Source organism: Pristiophorus japonicus, chromosome 22 (genome assembly GCF_044704955.1).
Source record: "Pristiophorus japonicus isolate sPriJap1 chromosome 22, sPriJap1.hap1, whole genome shotgun sequence".
NCBI lineage: Eukaryota > Metazoa > Chordata > Chondrichthyes > Pristiophoridae > Pristiophorus > Pristiophorus japonicus.
The window spans coordinates 6,377,003-6,398,701 of NC_091998.1; the positions used below are offsets into that span (position 1 = coordinate 6,377,003).

Sequence of the window (21,699 nt, forward strand, 5' to 3'; positions counted from 1 at the left end):
CAGTGCGACGCTCAGGCAGTATGCGCTTAGCGGCCCGATAGCTCCCCTCTTGGCCGCTAACAGGTGGCATTAAGCAAATTAATTTCTAGCCCCTGATTGCCGAGGACACCAGAGTGAGGTTGAGGTATATTTCAGAGGGTCCTGTTTGTTAGGTCATAAGGCGAGGAAGGTCACTTGGCCCATCCGAGCTTATCAGTACAGAAAGTCTACAGACCCTCCATCGCTGTCTCCAGTGGGTACAGAAATGGTTCCAAGGCTTTACCTCCATTGCCCGTCTTGGAAAGTCATTCCAATCATTGATAATCCTTTCCTCGAATGATACAGCACAGAAGGAGACCATTCAGCCCATCGTTGGCAGTGTCATCTATGGCTCAGTAGGTAGCACTCTTGCCTCTGATCTGAAGGTTAAGGGTTCAAGTCCCACTCCAGGGACTTGAGCGCAAAAATCTAGGCTGAGGGAGTGCTGCATTGTCGGAGATGCTGCCTTTTTGGATGAGACATTAAACCGAGGCCCCGTCTGCCCCCAGTGGACGTAAAAGATCCCATGGCACTATTTTGAAGAAGAGCAGGGGAGTTATCCCCGGTGTCCTAGGGCCAATATTTATCCCTCAATCAACATAACAAAAACAGATTATCTGGGTCATTATCACATTGCTGTGTGTAGGAGCTTGCTGTGCACAAATTGGCTGCCGCGTTTCCCACATTACAACAGTGACTACACGCCAAAAGTACTTGATTGGCCGTGAAGCGCTTTGAGACATCCGGTGGTCGTGAAAGGCGCTATATAAATGCAAGTCTTTTCTTTTTATCATGCCTGTACCGGCTCTTTGAAAGAGCTATCCAGGTAGTCTCACTCCCCTCCCCTTTCCCCATAGCCCTGGAAATTTTTCCCTTTCAAGTATTTATCCAGTTCCCTTTTGAAAGCTATTATTGAGTCTGCTTCCGCCAGCCTTTCAGGCAACTCGCTGCGTAAAAAAATGTTTCCTCACCTTCTTTCGCCAATCACCTTGAATCTGTGTCCTCTGGTTACTGACCCTTCTGCCACTGGAAACTGTTTTTCCTTATTTACTCTTCAGAACTCTTCATGATTTTGAACAACTCTTATCAAATCTCCCCTCAACCTTCTCTGCTCTAAGGAGAACAGCCCCAGCTTCTCCAGTCTCTCCATGTAACTGAAGTCCCTGAGCCCTGGCACCATTCTGGTCAATCTCCTCTGCACCCTCTCCAAGGCCTTGACATCCTTCAAGTGTGGTGCCCAGAATTGAGCGCAAATCTCGAACTGAGGCCGAAACAATGATTTATAAAGGCTTAGCAGAATTTCCTTGCATATGTGCTCTTCCTCCATTAATAAAGCTGAAGATCCCCTGTGCCTTTTTTTCACAGCTTTCTCAGCTTTCCCTGCCACCTTCAAGGACTTGCGTACACCTATACCCCCAGTTCTCTCTGTTTCTGCAAACCCTTTAAAACTGTACCACTTTGTGTATATCGCTTTCTGTCTGCCAAGGTCGATGCTAAAGATGACTGGCGCTATTCCAACAAGGACTGAGCGTTTTCTTGGTGTCCTGGTCAACATTATGCCTTCACCCGCCTCGACCAAAAATGGAATAGTCATTCATCTCACTGTGGAGTCTTGCTGTGCACGGAATGGCCTGCCACGTTTCGCCTGCCTAACAACGGTCGAGTTGTGTCTGAAGCGCTTTGGGGAGTTTGTTTTTTTGGCCCTCAATTGTCAAATTGAAGAGTTAAAAATGTGGGCTGGGTAAAGCGGGCGCAGTTTCGAGAAAGTGGTCAGAGATTTGTTGCGCAGGAGTAACAGCGGTTAAAAGGTGGCCCGCGTCTCAGCTCCTGGGCTACGTGTAACGGTTCTCTTTCCTTGCACAGGGCTGGTGGTTCGAGAAGTCCACATCGAGGTGTCACGCCAACAAGTGGAAGAACTCTTCGGGTTGGAGGACTTCTGGTGCCAGTGCGTCGCGTGGAGCGCCTCGGGGACAACCAAGAGCCGCCGAGCTTACGTCCGCATTGCCTGTGCGTATAGCCGTGCTTTATATACCTCGCTGTTGTGAATAGTCACCTTGACATGCACTTTTTCAAAAGATTGTGTTATCTCTCCTTGTTGTCCTTTTGAACCATTTTGTCCCAATCTATCTCCCCTCTTCTGGCCCTATTTCACACAAAGTGGGACAGGATCGCGGGAGACATTCCCAGTTGGCCAACCTTCAGCTGCGACCCCAGGGAGTGGTAGCATAGTGGTTATGTTCCTGGACCAGTAATCCAGTAAACCTGCACTAATGATCCAGAGACATGAGTTCAAATCCCACCACGGCAGCTGAGGAATTTAAATTCAGTTCATTAAATAAATTTGGAATGAAAAGCGAGAGTCAGTAATGGTGACCATGAAACTACTGGATTGTCATAAAAACCCATCTGGTTCACTAATGTCCTTTAGGGAAGGAAATCTGCCGCCCTTACCTGGTCTGGCCTATAACAGTGACTCTACCAACCTTTCAGCCAGTGCATTCCAGATCCTAACCACTGCGTTAAAAAGTTTTTCCTCGTGTCGGCCTTTGGTTCTTCTGCCAATCGCCTTAAATCTGTGTCCTCTGGTTCTCGACCTTTCCACCAGTGGGAACAGTTTCTCTCTCTCTACTCTGTCCAGACCCCTCATGATTTTGAACGCCTCGATCAAATCTCCTCTCAACCTTCTCTGCTCCAAGGAGAACAACCCTGGCTTCTCCAGTCTATCCACGTCACTGAAGTCCCTCATCCCTAGAACCATTCTCGTAAATCTTTTCTGTGCCCTCTCTAGGGCCTTCACATCCTCCTTAAAGTGCGGGGCCCAGAATTGGCAGATTATGATATCTCATGGGCAAACATGGAGCTTGCTTGGTTGCCTGAGAGATGAATTTCCCAGAGTCGTTCCTGAGTGCATGTTCGGGGACCATCTCCTATTTTAAATTCATTTAAGAGATCGTCTCCTACACAAGGTGTCGAGCGGCCCACGTATTTCCAGTCTCTCTTTCTGTCTGCCGTAAATATTGACCAAAAATGTGACTCTAAACTTCGACACAAAAGCAACATACTGCGGATGCTGGTCAGGTCAGAGGAAGCAGAGTTAACGTTTCGGGTCATCCATTGAGATTTTCAGCACTTGCTGTTTTTATTAACTCTAAACTTCCCCCTCACCACCAACATAACTGAAATTGCAGCAGTATATAACTGCAGTAAGCCAGGGAGTGATTCGAAAGCTGCAATTAATCTCATTTCAGGGTTCAGTTGACAGTGACAAACCATTGCCGATTCATTCTTGCAGCCGGTGACATCACCCGCACCCCTCAATCAGGTTACTGCCCTGTAATCACTCCCAGTTGCCCCCTTACACGCCAAATGAGTTGCAGCAGCGCGTACAGATACAGCTCTGTGCCGTGCAGTCTGGAACACATTTCAGAGCACGCATATAAATTGAAAACACTCAGCTCGCTACCCAAGGAAGTTTTTTCTTAAGCCAAAGCTTGTGTGATCAGCCGATTGTTTTTAAGGCCTTGAAAGGAATTGCACCCAATCCCAATCCGTCTCACGGTGAGCAAAGAGCATGCATATGAAGAAAGACTGGATCGACTTGGCTTATATTCACTAGAATTTAGAAGAATGAGAGGGGAACCTCATAGAAACATATAAAATTCTGACGGGATTGGACAGGTTAGAGGCAGGAAGAATGTTCCCGATGTTGGGGAAGTCCAGAACCAGGGGTCACAGTCGAAGGATAAGGGGTAAGCCATTTAGGACCAAGATGAGGAGAAACAACTTCACTCAGAGAGTTGTTAACCTGTGGAATTCTCTACCGCAGAAAGTTGTTGAGGCCAGTTCATTAGACATATTCAAAAGAGAGTTAGATGTGGCCCTTACAGCTAAAGGGATCAAGGGGTATAGAGAGAAAGCAGGAGTGGGGTACTGAAGTTGCATGATCAGCCATGATCATATTGAATGGTGGTGCAGGCTCGAAGGGCCGAATGGCCTACTCCTGTACCTATTTTCTATGTTCCTATGCAACATTCAAACCCCCAGAAGTGTGATTCGCCAGATATAAAATAAGTGGGGAGAAAAAAATAATTGCAAAAATGATGTTTAATGTCTTTCCGTTCTTGCGCTCTGTCGAACACCCTCGGCTACTTATCATCGGCAAAAGCTCGAGTTCCCCTCAGGCCCCGGTTGGTACTGAATTAGCACAGGGGTGCTGATCTCAGCATAGGGAGGGGGCTTGCTATATTTGGCCTCAGCACCTCTCGACGGGGTGGGGGAGGGGGTGGGATAAGCCGGAGTTCCCGGCCTTTGGTCCGCTAAGTCCGTCTGGATCGTGCGCGGCTGTGGAGCTGTGTGTGAAGACTCGTGCGATATAACAAGCTGTCGAATAGCCCACTGATTTCTCACTGTCTCGGACGATGGCCACTTGGGGGAGGTAGTGCAGGAGAGGGCACGCGGGAGAAGAGAGGCAGCAATCAGAAGGAAGAATAAGACTTCCGTTGGTCGTCAAGTGCTATTGCACACCCTTAAGGGCGCGACATCCGGCACTGTATCAATTCACGGCAGAGAATGTACGGCACGGAAACAGGCCATTCGGCCCAACTGGTCTATGCCCCACACCAGCCTCCTCCCATACGAATGACCTCTTCCTGCCTTGCCCCCATATCCCTCTATACCCTTCTCCCTCATGTCCTTGTGACTCAGTGGGTAGCACTCTCGCTCCGACTTGAGCACGAAAATAAAATCTAGGCTGACACTCCCAGTGCAGTGCTGAGGGAGTGCTGCACTGTCGGAGGTGCCGCCTTTCGGATGAGACGTTAAACCCAGGCCCCGTCTGCTCTCTCAGGTGGACGTAAACGATCCCACGGCAGTATAAGAGCAGGGGGAGTTCTCCCCGGTGTCCTGGGGCCAATATTTATCCCTCAATCAACATAACAAAAAAACAGATTATCTTGGTCATTATTTTGTGGGAGTGTTTGCGGGATCTTGCTGTGCGCAAAGTGGCTGCCGCGTTTCCCACATTACAACAGTGACTACACTCCAAAAGTACTTCATTGGCTGTAAAACGCTTTGGGACATCCAGTGGTCGTGAAGGGCGCTATATAAATGCAAGTCTTTTACTTGAAAAGGAAATGTTTTTTTTTACAACTGCAGTGGTTGAGAGTGAGCCGAGTGGATCAGTACTCAGCTTGTAACAGAAGGCTGCCAGTGGAATGGCATGGCCTTGTTTTCAAGTATTTGTCTGGGGGTTAATTTGAAAAAAAGAAAAATCACCATTTGTGAGCTTGGGAGATTTTTCTCTCTGTAATGCGATCAAAAGCACTCTCTCACCTCATTTTCGCAGCGCGTACTGTACCTCTTTCCTTTCAAAGGGGAACCATTTTAACTGATGTCATTAACGGTGGTTTTTCGTGGTTCTACCAGGATCGCCGTGACAGGAGCCGCTGTCGGCACTTTCGCAGAGAGAGACAGCGCTGCTCTTTGTTGCCATTTGTCTCTCCTACCTTCCCACTTCTCAAGTTGTTAATTCCTCGCTGGGGCCAACTTGCCACGGTCTTTATGCAAATTAGACGCAGTAGTCATCTCAGCTCCGACTCCAAGGACCCCCTCCAGCCCCTCCACCACCTCTGGCATTACTCCTCCAGCAAGATCTTGCATGTTTCCTACCCTTCAACCAGTTTCTTGTCCTTCCCCAGGGTTTACACTGAATCCCCACAGCCTTCCGATTAATTAAGAGCCTTAGAATAATCGAATGGTACGGCACAGAAGGCGGCCATTCAGCCCATTGAGTCTGCGCCGGCTCTTTCAAAGTGCAATTAAAAAAAGAAAGACGTTCATTCATACAGCACCTTTCATGACCATCGGACATCTTAAAGTGCTTTACAGCCAATGAAGTACTTTTGGAGTGTAGTCACTGTTGTAATGTGGGAAACACAGCAGCCAATTTGCGCACAGCAAGCTCCCACACACAGCAATGTGATGATGACCAGATAATCTGTTTTTGTTATGCTGATTGAGGGATAAATATTGGCCCCAGGACACCGGGTGTAACTCTCCTGCCGTGTTTCAAAATAGTGCCATGGGATCTTTTACGTCCACCTGAGAGAGCAGACGGAGCCTCGGTTTAACGTCGCTTCCGAAAGACGGGAGCTTGCTGTGCGCAAATTGGCTGCCGTGTTTCCTACATTGCAGTGGTGACTACACTCCAAAAGTACGTCATTGGCTGTAACGCGCTTTGAGACGTCCGGGTAGTCAAGATAGGCGCTATATAAATGCAAGTTCTTTCTTTCTTTCTTTCTTTACATGCCTGATACTCAATTCCATGACGTTGCACGGGAGTGAGGACAGATTGAAGGGCCTGTAGTTACCCGTATCTACTTTTGTTGCCCCTTTTGAACATGAGCGCCACATTGACCTGTTTTCAGTCCTTCCCTGGTATCCAGTGACTCCCTCGTAACGACTGTCAGTGCTTCACCAAGCACCTCCCAAGCCCCTGCCAGCACTCGGGGACAAATGCCGTCTGTCCCTGGAGGTTTATCTCTTTCTGCAATCGATTAGCCTGTCTCGGTTTCCTTTCTCCTATATACCGAAGCCATTGATCACACTTTGTTTGGCGAGGCCATGTGTCTTCCCTGGCGAATACTTGGATCAGCCATTCATTTAAAACATTTACTGTTTTTGTGCTTTTACTCAGTTACAAGCAACTTGCATCTCTACTGATTTCTATCGTTTTCTGACTGTAGCTCTTGCTGTTCGGGTACTGTTTATTGTTCTGCCTTGTCTCCCCTGGTATGCTTTTTTACCTTTTTACCGCATTTCCTGCAATCTTCCCATTGAGCCCGGTCTCCTTTCTTCTTGCAAGATTTGTATCGGCCATTCCCCCCTCCCCCCATCGCCTTTAATTTGTTTTCTGATTTGCTTATGGTCTTGTGTGTCCAGCCTGATTTTGAGAATGTGTTTATCCTGCTTACTCAGCGTAACATAATTAAAGGTGATCCATTTGTCTTTCGCTGAGGTGACGTTGAACAACCTTAGCCGGTCACCGTTCTTTTCTCACATTGATTTTAAATTCAATGGCTTAAAAAAAAATGCACCAAGTGTAGAGATGCACCAAATCAGAATCATCATCTGCATCATTGCACCAAGATCTGTTTTAAAAAAACCCAGATTATCGGTTGCTGTTTGTGGGAGCTTGCTGTGCGCAAAGTGGCTGCCGCGTTTCCCACATTACAACAGTGACTACACTCCAAAAGTACCCCATTGGCTGTAAAGCACCTTGAGACATCCGGTGGTTGTGAAAGGCGATATATAAAGGGGACATAATCTTAGAATGAGGGGCCGCCCATTTAAAACTGAGATGAGGAGGAATTTCTTCTCTCAGAGGGTCGTGAATCTTTGGAATTCTCTGCCCCAGAGAGCTGTGGAGGCTGGGTCATTGAATATATTTAAGGCGAAGATAGACAGATATTTGAGCGATAAGGGAGTCAAGGATTATGGGGAGCGGGCAGGGAAGTGGAGCTGAGTCCATGATCAGATCAGCCATGATCTTATGGAATGGCGGAGCAGGCTCGAGGGGCCGAATGGCCGACTCCTACTCCTATTTCTTATGTTCTTATGCAAGCCTTTTGTTCTTCTGTTCTTTCTGTTTTTCATTCTTACTTCTGTCCTCCTTCCTTCATTTTTCTTTCTTTCATTCTTTCGCCTCATTAAAGTTAACACCAGTGTGTGCACTAAGACGTTTGCAGACCACGAATACAATGATCGCTGGTCAAGGGCATCGATTGAGCAGGGTGACGAGTGACACCATTGTAAGATGATCAATGGGTTGTTGTAACGAGACCCAAAGGTCGCTTGTAACTCAACCTTCCCCCCCCCCCCACTCCCGTTTCCCCCCCCCCCCCGCGTCCCCGAACAGATGTGCTGCTCCATGTGTATCTGGGCAACAGTCCACGGCTCGCGGGCTGTGGCATGTTGCTGGCACGGAATGGAAGGAGGTAGACATTTGCGTGCCAAGGAGTGACCTTGATTGTACGACAAAGCGGATGCTTTTTGTGAGGAGCTGCAATCCGGCATAATCTTAACTTGACTTTTCGTTGTTCCATCCAGACCTGAGGAAGAATTTTGAGCAGGAACCACTGGGAACGGATGTGTCACTGGAACATGAGGTCCTACTGCAATGTCGTCCACCAGAAGGGGTGCCACCGGCAGAGGTACAGTGCGCATCTTTGGGCTAAAACTGTCCCCCTGGGTCCGTCCTTTGTCAGTAACTGTGTACCGCGCACAGTTCTGGTCTCCACATTACAATAAGACTATAGCGGCACTAAAAACAATTCACTCGGATGATACCAGACATAGAAGTTATGCCTATCAGGAAAGATTGAATGGCCTAGTGCTCTTTTTCTCTGGAAAAAAAAAAGTTGAAGGGGTGGCCTGATGAAGGTCTTTAAAATTATGAAAGGGTTTGATCGAGTAAACATAGAGAAGATGTTTCGACTTGAGCGGGGTCCAAAAGTAGAGGTCATCGTTATAAGATAGTTATTAATAAATCCAATGGGGAATTCAGGAGAAACTTCCTTACCCAGAGAGCGGTGAGGATGTGGAACTCGCTGCCACAGGGAGGGGTTGAGGCGAATAGTATCGATGCATTTAAGGGGAAGCTGCATAAACACATGAGGGAGAAAGGAATGGTGATGGGGTGAGATGAAGAGGGGTGGGAGGGGGCTGGTGTGGAGCATAAACACCGGCACGGACCTGTTGGGCCCAATGGCCTGTTTCTGTGCTGTGGTCTCGATGTATACGGTTCAGTGGGGGGGGAATTCCGTTGCACCCCACTTGGGGGCAGCAACATCGGGAAGGCGGGACATTTTGCGGTAAGTCCCGCCCCGCTCACTAAATTCGGGTTACCGGCCCCGAAAGGAGGTGGAGCGCAAAATAACGGATGCATCGGGGGCAGGGTGCAGTGGGCCGTGTAGAGCTGCCGCGTAGGACGGGCTGCCCGTCATTAAAGGGAAGGGCAGAAGCTACCAGCGCTACGGTAATGAAAGAGGCCTCCCTCGGACACCGGGGAGCAGGGTTGCCGTGCCAACAGCTGACCGTTTGCGGCACAGACCCCCGCCTTCAAGGCGGCCACGCCATCGGCAAAATCGGCGGGATATTTCTTTGTACGGGCCGTCTGCCCTGAACTCGCTCCCGCGTCAGGGGGCGATACTCAATTTGGGGTCCGGGGCGCTAATGGGGGCACTGCGCGCGGTGATGTCATCGTCATCGCCGGCGCAGCGGAGCGGGGTGCTACAGGTTACCGCCGCCGCTGAACTCACGCAGAATTTAGCGGGAGTCGTTAGAGCCCTCAGGAGGCGCAAAGGAGCCAAATTTCTAGGCCATGTGTCTTTAGTTTGCGAAATAACTCTTTTATTGTTTTGTAGTTCATCTGATTTTATAGAGGTGTAGGGGGCAGGGAATTAGGTCCTGGTGGTATGCAGATATCGGCACCCGTTACAGGGACATTATCAGAGCCATGACAAATGTAGAGCAGTGATTCGCTCAGACCATGCCAGAAATGTCGTTAGGAAGAAAAATGTTTTCAAAATTTTGAGTGGGTAACTACAAAAGTTAACATATTTTTAAGCAGATTCCCTTGATGGAATTCTAAGTTTAAATAAATACAACTGAATTATTTTTTGAAACATATTAGCTATGATAGGGTGGGATTTTTCAAAGTGAACCGAGCGTGCAGATTAGTGTAAAAACTGTACGTTGCTACTTTTTATTTATTTATTTAAAAATACGGATGAATATGTTATCAATGCACCTTCTTTTATAATGAGTAGGTTTTGTAAGTCTTGTGTCTACTAAATGTTTTTCACACATAAGGAGTCGCACGGACTTGCATTTATATAGCGCCTTTCACGACCACAGGACGTCTCAAAGCGCTTTACAGCCAATGAAGTATTTTTGAAGTGTAGTCACTGTTGTAATGTGGGAAATGCAGCTGCCCCCAATTTGCACACAGCAAGCTCCCACACACAGCAATGTGATAATGACCAGATAATCTGTTTTTATTATTGAAGGATAAATATTGGCCCCAGGACACCGGGGATAACTCCCCTGCTCTTCTTCGAAAGAGTGCCATGGGATCTTTTACATCCACCTAAGAGAGCAGATGGGGCCTCGGTTTAACGTCTCATCTGAAAGATGCCACCTCTGACAGTGCGGCGTTCCCTCAGAACTGCCCCTCCAACAGTGCAGCGTTCCCTTAGTACTGCTCCTCCAACAGTGCGGCACTCCCTCAGTACTGCCCCCTCCGACAGTGCAACACTTCCTCAGTACTGCCCCTCCAACAGTGCGGCGCTCCCTCAGTACTGCCCCTTCGATAGTGCGGCGCTCCCTCAGTACTGCCCCTCCGACAGTGCGGCACTCCCTCAGTACTGCCCCTCCGATAGTGCGGCGCTCCCTCAGTACTGCCCCTTCGACAGTGCGGCACTCCCTCAGTACTGCCCCTCTGACAGTGCGGCGCTCCCTCAGTACTGCCCCTCTGACAGTGCGGCGCTCCCTCAGTACTGCCCCTCCGACAGTGCAGCACTCCCTCAGTACTGACCCTCCGATAGTGCGGCGCTCCCTCCGACAGTGCGGCACTCCCTCAGTACTGCCCCTCCGATAGTGCGGCGCTCCCTCAGTACTGCCCCTCCGATAGTGCGGCGCTCCCTCAGTACTGCCCCTCCGATAGTGCGGCGCTCCCTCAGTACTGCCCCTCCGACAGTACGGCGCTCCCTCAGTACTGCCCCTCCGACAGTGCGGCACTCCCTCAGTACTGCCCCTCCGACAGTGCGGCGCTCCCTCCGACAGTGCGGCACTCCCTCAGTACTGCCCCTCCGACAGTGCGGCGCTCCCTCAGTACTGCCCCTCCGACAGTGCGGCGCTCCCTCAGTACTGCCCCTCCGACAGTGCAGCACTCCCTCAGCACTGTACTGGGAGTGTCAGCCTACATTTTGTGCTCTAGCCCCTGGAGTGGGACTTGAACCCACGACTTTCTGACTCAGAGGCGAGAGTGCTGCCCACTGAGCCATGGCTGACATAAGGGTTAAAAGGCAGTGATCAGCTTCAACTCGCCGCCCCCAGTCTACCCACAGCACCAGCGCAGAGAGATAAATATTTCCGTCACGTGCTGTGATTGTTGAAACAAAATGTGCTGCAGCTGCTCTGGTATCCAGTGGCATTGGGATTATTCCGCCGGCGGGATCCGAAGATACCGAATGGTGTATGAAATGGGAACTGAGGGAATGGTTTCTGTGAGCCTCTGATTAATTTACTGGAAGGCCGTGACAAATTAGCCAGCCTCAGCAAACGCATTAGGGCTTTGATGAATGCTCCTGGGTCAGGCCTGGGCAGAATCGTTATTCTAGTGCAACATCTGCATTGGAGTTTTATTTTTGTGTTTGTTATTTTCACGCCCAATAATGTACTTATCCGCGCCGCCTGTTCATTCTGTGACGGCAGCAATACAATTGAGTTGTAGGAATGTCTGTCAGTGATTCCAGGACTCGAAGGAACGTCAGGAAGGATATACTTGTCTTAGAGGCAGTGCAACAAAGGTTCACTAGATTGATTCCTATCAGGAGACATTGTGTAGAATGGGCCGATACTGTCTGGCGTTCAGAAGAATGAGAGGTGATCTCGTTGAAAAATATAAGATTCTAGGAGGCATAGCTTTAAAGTAATTGGGGGATGCTTAGAGGGGATTTGAGGGGAAATTATTCACCCAGAGGGTGGTGGGGGTCTGGAACTCACTGCCTGAAAGGGTGGTAGAGGCAGAAACCCTCACCACATTTAAAAAGTACTTGGATGTGCACCTGAAGTGCCGTAACCTGCAGGGCTACGGACCGAGAGCTGGAAAGTGGGTCTTGGTCAGCCGGCGTGGACACGATGGGCCAAAATGTCTATGATTTTATGATTCTATGATTCTGAAGGGGGATTGACAGTGTAGATACTGAGAGGCTGTTTTCCCCCCTTGGCTAGTACTCGTGGGCACAGTCTCAGGATAAGGGGTCGGCCACTTAAGACCGAGATGAGATGAAATTTCATCTCTCAGAGGGTGGTGAATCTTTGGAATGCTCTGCCCCAGAGAGCTGTGGATCCTGAGTCATTGAGTCTTTTCAAGGCTGGGATCGATATATTTTTGGACACTAGGAGAATCAAGGGCTATGGGGATCGGGCGGGAAAGTGGAGTTGAGGTCGAAGATCAGCCATGGTCTTATTGAATGGCGGAGCAGGCTCGAGAGGCCGAATGGCCGACTCCTGCTCCTAATTCTTATGTTCTTATGAGAGGCAGGGCAGCATAAATCTTTGGGTATGGTGCTGGAGAGAAGATGAGCATCGGATCAGAGTTGTCCTTTTTCTTGTTCAGCCAATGTAGCGGTTTCGCTTGTGCCCTCGCTTGCACGGCATTGTGGGCAATTAATTAGCCCCTATTCCTGAGGGAGTGACCGCTCCACTTGACCACAATGCACGCTGGACCCCGGGGTTTATCGCTTGTCCTACGTATAAAGGGGAGGGGGTGCCAAGAGCCTCCTCTTCAGTAATCTCTCCTCGCTTCTCCCTCGTTCCCCCTTGGGATGGTTTGTTGTCTGAAAGGCTTTACATAAATTTAAATTGTTGTGATAGTTGCTGAATATATTGCACATGACATAATAATAATGATAAAGTTCAGCTTCAGTACAGCCTAAGACATGTTTTGTTACAATTTCATACATAAATGGTCCTACGAGATAAATAAACCCTCCGAGATCTCTGCGCTCCTCCAATTCTGGCCTCTTGAGCATCCCCAATTTCCGTCGCCCACCATCGGTGGCCGTGCCTTCAGCTGCCTGGGCCCCAAGCTCTGGAATTCCTTCCCTAAACCTCTCCGCCTCTCTCTCCTCCCTTAAGACTCTCCTGAAAAGCGACCTCGTTGACCAAGCATTTTGTCACTTGTCGTAATATCTCCTTTAGCGGTTCGGTGTTAAATGTTGTTTGATAATCACGCCTGTGAAGCTCCTTGGGACATTTAATTGCATTTAATTAACGAAGAAGCCTCTGCAAAATGAAGGGCACCACACACGCAATTCCATTTATATAGCGCCTTTAACGCAGTAAAACATCCCAAGGTACTTCACAGCAGCGATTATCAGATAAAATCTGACATTGAGCCACATAAGGAGATATTCGAACATGTGAGCAAAAGCTTGGTCAAAGAGGTAGGTTTTAAGGAGTGTCTTAAAGGGGGAGAGAGAGGTAGAGAGGTTTGGAGTGAGAATTCCAGAGCTTGGGGCCCAGGCAGCTGAAGGCTCGGCCACCGATGGTGGTGTGATTAAAATCAGGGATGCTCAAGAGGGCAGAATTGGAGGAGCGCAGACATCTCGGAGGGCTGTAGGGCTGGAGGGGGTTACAGAGATAGGGAGGGGCGAGGCCAGGGAAGAATTCGAAAACCAGGATGAGAATTTTAAAATTGAGGCGCAAGGTAAGAAAGAGGATAGGATGCATCAAGTCATCGTTGGGTGACTTGGGTTTTAAACAGAAACTAAAAGGGAGGAAGCAATTTAATCGCCTGAATTTTTATTCGTCATAGATTTTAAATAGAATGACCATTTTGGGTCGTGGGTCAGAGAAACATGATCCCAGACGGGGTGTGACGTGTAGCCCACCCGTGCCCGTTCCAATTCATCAGTCCCTCCGATATCACTTGGCTAATTATTCCTTGTATCACTCCGCTCCTCGTTGGGAACGTTGTGTGCCACCCAGCTTGCTTGAGTCATTTCTTTATCCCCGCGGAGTCACTCGGGAGTGGGGTTAATGAACCGGTGGCTTTCCGGCCCAGTCTCTGTGACTCTGGACGTTGCTCAGCATCCCCGCTCCCATCTCACGAGCACAGCTAATCAGCAACCAGAAGCCTGCACTGACCTTGGATACCAGCGCTGAATCAGCAAGAGCCTCCCATTGGCCTCTGTTTAATGGGCCTATGTGTCACATACTACAACAACAACTTGAAGATCTAGGAGGGATATAAAACAACAACAACTTATATTTATATAGCGCCTTTAACGTAGTGAAATGTCCCAAGGTGCTTCACAGGAGTATTATGACACTGCTTGACACTGAGCCACATAAGTAGAAATTAGCACAGTGACCAAAAGCTTGGTCAAAGAGGTAGGTTTTCAGGAGCGTCTTGAAGGAGGATAGAGAGGTAGAGAGGCGGGGAGGTTTAGGGAGGGAGTTCCAGAGCTTGGGGCCCAGGCAACAGAAGGCATGGCCACCGATGGTTGAGCGATTATAATCAGGGATGCTCAAGAGGGCAGAATTAGAGGAGCGCAGACATCTCGGGGGTGTCGCGGGGGGGAGGGTTGTGGGGCTGGAGGAGATTACAGAGATAGGGAGGGGCGAGGCCAAGAAGGGATTTGAAAACAAGGATGACGATTTTTGAAATTCTCTGTGCTGTAACCATTCTATGATTCCGTGAAACAGAAGATTCCGTGCTGATTCTTGATGCAGGGGACTCCCTGCCTAAACCTCTCCACCTCTCTACTTCTCTCTCCTCTAAGATGCTCCTTAAAACCTACCTCTTTGACCAAGCTCGGTGGGGATGTCACGTTTTTTTCAAGAAGACTTTGAGGGTGTCCTTGAAGCGTTTTCTCTGCCCACCTGGGGCTCGCTTTGTTGTGTTGGGAATCTCGTATCAGGTATGCGGACGATGTGGCCCGTCCATCAGAGCTGATCGAGCGTGGTCAATGCCTCGATGCTGGGGATGTTGGCCTGAGCGAGGACGCTGACGTTGGGGCACCTATCCGGCCGATGGATTTGCAGGGTTTTGCGGAGGCAGCGCTGGTGGTACTTCTCCAGCAGCTTTGAGGTGCCTGCTGTATGTGGCTCATGTGGGATATAAGCCGCTTGAGCCGAATGGCCTGTCGACTCGATGATGATGAATACAAGTGGTGTTGAGGGGCTGGGAGCAAAGACTGAACGTTCACCGTTGCCAATTCCGAGATTTAACCAGGTTTTTGAAAGTAGAACTTACTTCGAAAACCGTGCTACCATGATGGAGCGCTCACGTGTCGCAGGTTCTGATCTGATGTGCATTAACCCTGCCTCTAATTGAGATATCATATACTAAACCTATTCTTGAACCTATCCTATTACTGTTAAATATTTCTCCTACAGCTTTCAAGGCCAGCCTTGCAGGAACTGTTGGGTTAGAATGAAACTGTGCACCATCATTCAAAAGGGAAATTCCAAAGAGACGAGACCTTTATGCGTGGAAAAGAATATGTTGAATGACTCCAGTTTTATTGTCACTTATTTTAATAAGACTCAATGAAGTGCGAGGAAATTAAAGGGGGAGAAACAGCTGTGAGGTCAGGGCAATTAATCAGTGAACACTTGTAACTATGTGAAAAGAAACAAATTAATTAGGAATGCATTAAACCTAATGAAAATAAAATTTTGCTTACTGAGCTTCCTCCTCTGTCTCTGGATTAAATGATTCTGTGCCCTTCACAGATTAAATTGCATGCTGCACTGAGCATCTCTGGTGAACTGATGAGCGGGCAGCTAGCAGCTAACATCATTTGATAAAGACGCATCTGAACTGATACCTTTAATTCTATTGATTAAATAGCATCGGATGGAAACGGTGGCAGTGGTGAGGGGGAAGGGAGAACAAAGGGCGATTGAGATCAACCTGTTGGCCATTTTCCAAATCGTATCCGCATCCGGGTGCAACATGGCCTCGGTTAATTTTAAGATCATGTCCACGTACCCTAGTCTTCCCCCGCCAGAGCAAAACATTCCTCTCGAACTACCCTGTGAATTCCGTTCAGAATCTTAAAAACCTCAATCACATCAGCTTCCATATTCCAGGGAATACAAGCCTACATTGTGCAATCTCTCCTCAGAATATAAGCCTACATTGTGCAATCTCTCCTCAGAATATAAGCCTACATTGTGCAATCTCTCCTCAGAATCTAACCCTGGGAGCCCATTAACATTGTGGTGAATCTGCACTGCGCTCCTTCCAAGGCCAGTATAATCTTCCCAAGCTGCGCTGGCCAGAACTGTACACAGTTAAATAGAATGATCACACGCACTGTAAAGACAAAGCAAGTTTGGAAGCAAGCTGCTTTCAGTGATCCCTTCCATGAATATTATATTTTTAGCACGTGTATAATAACCATTTGGGGCAAAGGGACACCTTCTATTAAGCCAATTCATTTCTCTGTCACAGTGAGAGTTTCAACCTCTCGGACATACAGGATACCAGAGCCTAAAAGTGATTGCAACCACTTTTTATTTTAATAAAAATGATGATCTTCTTCGTACCAGTGGACCTCCTCTATCATTGCCCATGTCAGTGATGCTATGGGTACAGCTATGGTGATACAGGCTTGAAGGACCGAATGGCCTACTCCTGCACCTATTTTCTATGCTTCTATTACTAGGGGGATCAAGGGGTATGGTGCGAAAGCAGGAATGGGGTACTGAAGTTGCATGTTCAGCCATGAACTCATTGAATGGTGGTGCAGGCTCGAAGGGCCGAATGGCCTACTCCTGCACCTATTTTCTATGTTTCTATGGGGATCTGGAGCTTACAGTATCTAACATTAATCTGTTAGGCAAGGGCTGGCTGTTTTCCACGTTTTAACCGTACCTGGGTGAAATAGGCCCTCGGAACGTTGGTGTCGATTGGCACTGAGGTCAGGGCAAGATAACAGGGGACCACTGGATGAGCGCAAGGCTTTCTTCACCTCGCGTTTCACTGTTGCACGTTGAACTCTTCATTTTTGTCCGCATCCCTCCCCTCTTTTAAAAAAAAATTCATTCCTGGGATGTGGGCGTCGCTGGCAAGGCTGGCATTTATTAGGGGTTCAACAAGGTGGATGCAGAGAGGATATTTCCACTCATAGGGGAGACTAAAACTAGGAGACATAGTCTTAGAATAAGGGGCCGCCCATTTAAAACTGAGATGAGGAGGAATTTCTTCTCTCAGAGGGTTGTAAATCTGTGGAATTCTCTGCCCCAGAGAGCTATGGAGGCTGGGCCATTGAATATATTTAAGGTGGAGATCGACAGATTTTTGAACAATAAGAGAGTGAAGAGTTACGGGGAGCTGGCGGGGAAGTGGAGCTGAGCCCAAGATCAGATCAGCCATGATCCTATTAAATGGAGGAGCAGGCTCGAGGGGCCAAATGGCCGACTCCTGCTCCTTTTTCTTATGCTTTTATTGCCCATCAGAAGGTGGTGGTGAACCACCATTTCAGGGGGCAGTTAAGAGCCAACCACATCGCTGTGGGGTCTGGAGTCACCTATCGGCCAGATGGGGTAAGGGCGGCAGATTTCCTTCCCTAAAGGACGTTAGTGAACCAGATGGGTTTTTATGAAAATTTCATGGTCACCATGACCAAAAATAGATTTATTTACCTTGAGGAACCTGGGTGGGATTTGAAGCCATGTCTTGAGATGATTAGTCGACGCTTCTGGATTACTAGGTCCAGTAACATTACCACTACACTACTGTACCCTTCGAAAGCAAGGGGCAGCAGAAATTCCTTTGTCTCCGCGGGTGCCCTCGTTACACATTCCCAGAGCAGCGGTGTGTGATTAGGCCTCTTGCTAATGGGTCGATGTGCACTCATTATTGCAAATCTCTCCCTTGATACCTGGAAGCTTGTAAGACTTAGCCCAACCATATCCATTCCTGAATTTGCATGTTTTGGCTGTATATTCACATGTGAGTTGCCACGTCGGTTTAGACGATTGGAAATTTGTCGTTGCTGATCGTGCAGAGTTTCAGGATCATTTAACGATAAGATTGTCTCCCAAAAGGACACGGCTGTTTCTTCACGATGCCTCCTTGTCTTGTGCAGGTGGAATGGCTGAAGAACGATGACGTCATCAATCCAGTCCAAGACTCAAACTTCCTCATCACCATCGACCACAACCTGATCATCAAACAAGCCCGCCTCTCCGACACGGCAAACTACACGTGTGTGGCCAAGAACATTGTTGCCAAACGACGCAGTACCACTGCCACTGTGGTTGTATACGGTAAGCCAGAGGCCTTGCCGTACGAGAGCTGTTTTATAAGAATTAGGAGCAGGATAGCTAGATTCTAGAACCAGGGGCACAGTCTCAGAATAAGGGGTCAACTGTACAGGGTATTGGTGAGGCCGCACCTGGAGTACTGCGTGCAGTTTTGGTCACCTCACTTAAGGAAGGATATACTGGCTTTGGAGGGGGTACAGAGACGATTCACTAGGCTGATTCCGGAGATGAGGGGGTTACCTTATGATGATAGATTGAGTAGACTGGGTCTTTACTCGTTGGAGTTCAGAAAGATGAGGGGTGATCTTATAGAAACATTTAAAATAATGAAAGGCATAGACAAGATAGAGGCAGAGAGGTTGTTTCCACTGGTCGGGGAGACTAGAACTAGGGGGCACAACCTCAAAATACAGGGGAGTCAATTTAAAACCGAGTTGAGAAGGAATTTCTTCTCCCAGAGGGTTGTGAATCTGTGGAATTTTCTGCCCAGGAAGCAGTTGAGGCTAGCTCATTGAATGTATTCAAATCACAGATAGATAGATTTTTAACCAGTAAGGGAATTAAGGGTTACGGGGAGCGGGCAGGTAAGTGGAGCTGAGTCCACAGCCAGATCAGCCATGATCTTGTTGAATGGCGGAGCAGGCTCGAGGGGCTAGATGGCCTACTCCTGTTCCTAATTCTTATGTTATGTTTATTTAGAACTGAGATGAGGAGAAACTTCTTCACTCAGAGGGTGGTGAATCTGCCCCAGAGGGCTGTGGAGGCTCAGTCTTTGAGTATATTCAAGACAGAGATCGATAGATTTTTGGATGTTAAGGCAATCAAGGGATATGGGGACAGTGCAGGAAAGTGGAGTTGAGGTCGAACATCAGCCATGATCTCATTGAATGGCGGAGCAGGCTCGAGGGGCCGAATGGCTGACTCCTGCTCCTAATTCTTATGATATCAACAACAGCTAAAGGAACCAATTTCCCAGTTGAGGAGTTTAAGTTTGAGGCGTAAGTATAGCTCGGACTGCCCACTTTCACAGGCGCTCTCACCAGGGGGCAAAACGCAGCGCCACGGGTCGGGCGAGAGCCGAAAATTGAGCCGGTGTCGCAACCAGGGGCATTGCACACCGGCTCGCCTCTCCCAGGCGGTGACACTCCGCACTCCGTCGAAAATGTCCCGGCGGAGCGCTGGAAGCTGGTCGCCCGCCTGGAAGTGCTTACCGCCGCCATTGTCACCCGTCCGGGGCGCTAACAGGGGCGCTAACATGGGGGGCAGAAGACCAAAAATCCAGCCCTATATAGTTATCGCTTCAAAGAAACTTGTGTGCGTGTTTTGATCTGTTCTCTGTAGTCTTGGCATCGGAACCAGAGCAGTCCCACGAGCCGACAACAAACGTTACACTCTATTCCCTCCTGGTCCAGAATTAGGGTCTCCTGCAGCTTGGCCCCTCCGCAGGGGCGAAGAGCTCCAGCAACGGCCTAGAAATTACTGCATCTTTGTCCACCTTTACTGTGCCTGCTCTTCTAACACAGAATGGAATAAGGCGCAAAGTCCTTTCATTAAAACGCTGTTACTGTAATTTCACACACAGCAATTTCTAGGCTTATGAATTTAATGGTGCTATTATAATTGTGGCTTGTTCCTTCACAGTCTAAGTGCTTAACCTGGTGATATGAATTTCTCTTGGACGTTTTTATCTGCCGTTTTTGATGGCTCAAATTTAAGGATTTGTACTGCACATATCCAGAGAACAACACGGGTTCTGGGCTGGGGAAGGAAAGCGGGGAAGGAAGGGTCGGGGGTTAAAGGGAGCGGGGAAGGAAGGGTCAGGGGGTTAAAGGGAGCGGGGAAGGAAGGGTCAGGGGTGAACGGAGTGGGGAGGCAGCAGAGACAGCTGATCAGATGGTCTCAGTCTTGGTGAGAATGAATCCCTGAGCACCTCGCACTTCTTGTTGGAGGTAAGGGCGGAGCAGGGGAGCGGGATTTAAGGAGAGAGTTGTTATCTCTGAAAAGAAAAAAGAAGACTTGCATTTATATAGCGCCTTTCACGACCACCGGACATCCCAAAGCGCTTTACAGCCAACAAAGTATTTTTTGGAGTGTAGTCACTGTTGCAATGTGGGAAACGCGACAGCTAATTTGCGCACAGCAAGCTCCCACAAACAGCAATGTGATAATGACCAGATAATCTGTTTTAGTGATGTCAAATGAGGGAGAAATGTTGGCCAGGACATCGGGGATAACTCCCCTCCTCTTCTTCAAAATAGTGTCACCCGAGAGAGCAGACTCGGTTTAACGTCTCATCCGAAAGACAGCACCTCCGACAGTGCAGCACTCCCTCAGCACTGCACTGGGAGTGTCAGCCTGGATTTATGTGCTCAAGTACCTGGAGTGGGACTTAAACCCACGACCTTCTGACTCAGAGGCCATGGCTGGGGCACACTCTGGCCTCCAGAATGATCCTCGAGTCGTGGCCGGTTCTACCAGAGGCGACTGAATGTGATATCAACAAAACTGGGGGGCCGTGAATACAAGGTAGTCACTAATAAATCCAATGGGGAAACACGGAGAGATTTCTTTACTCAAAGAGTGGTGTGAATGTGGACCTCGCTACCACAGGAAGTGGTTGAGGCGGATAGCTCAGATGCATTTGAAAAGGAAACGAGATGAGTACACGAGAGAAAAGGGGATAGAAAGATGGGCTGAAAGGCCGAGACGAGGCAGATGGAACGGGAGGGTGCTCGAGTGGAGCATAAACACCGGCACAGACTGGTTGGGCCGAATGGCCTGTTCCTGTGCCGTATAGTCCATGTAATTCTGTGGAGTACGTGGTTGAGCCAGGTCCCATTGACCAATGGAAACAGAAGTGTGGGAGAGATTCATACTGTCGCGCACAAAGTCAAACTCTGCCCTGGTGTCGGGAGTACCGAAAAAAATGGCAACGCTGCAGTTAATAATCTGTCATTTACTTGGTGAAGGTTTGAACACGGCAGTCTCCCGATTACCGTGTGCTCCACTTCACCGCGCAGGCATGTTAGACAACACCTGGGCTCAAATCACAGGTTTGGCAACGCAGCCAGCTATCTTAGTTTGGCCAGCGGCACGGCAAACCTTGTGTCAGGTCGGTTCCTCTCTGCTCCGCGACTATTCTTTCGCCGCCAGTCGTCTGGGAAGCGGAAAAGGAAAACAGCCAACAGCTGTGCATGGTCCTTTAAATAGGCAGCAGTCCATTACAGTGAGAGGAGAGGGAATTAATATGCTGATTATGGGATTGAAGACGAAAGGTGCAGAATAATCGCTCGAGTGCTTCAACCCATTCTTCAGAGTTGCCAATAAGGCCCGATACAAAGGACTGTGTTACTCTGGCCGCCAGGTTTATTGATGCATTTCTCACTGGTCAGGAACATGAGCCTGCCCCAGTGCGACGTGCGATTAATTGGAGGAGTGGGGAAGTCTAACAGATGCCTGCAGGTGCATCAGTGATAACTGAGCATGGGAAGTGTCACGTTGGACATGCTGTTAATAACCTTGGGCTAGAAATTTGGTGCCGCCCGCATTGAGGCGGTGACGGCGCTGGGCCGCTACCATTAGCGCCGGACGATGTTTACCGCCTCAAAGTGGGAT

General features: G+C 48.8%; 1 protein-coding gene across 3 annotated transcripts in view; it reads left to right on the forward strand.

Moving 5' to 3' along the window:
• The window catches only part of unc5b (unc-5 netrin receptor B), a 277,925-nt gene that overhangs the window by 195,439 nt on the left and 60,787 nt on the right, over positions 1–21,699 (forward strand). For all 3 annotated transcript variants that reach the window (XM_070865552.1, XM_070865553.1, XM_070865554.1), the window contains exons 3-5: positions 1,882–2,025; positions 8,125–8,228; positions 17,907–18,087. In XM_070865552.1, coding sequence (XP_070721653.1) covers positions 1,882–2,025; positions 8,125–8,228; positions 17,907–18,087 — 429 coding nt within the window. The remainder of the gene's footprint in view (positions 1–1,881; positions 2,026–8,124; positions 8,229–17,906; positions 18,088–21,699) is intronic.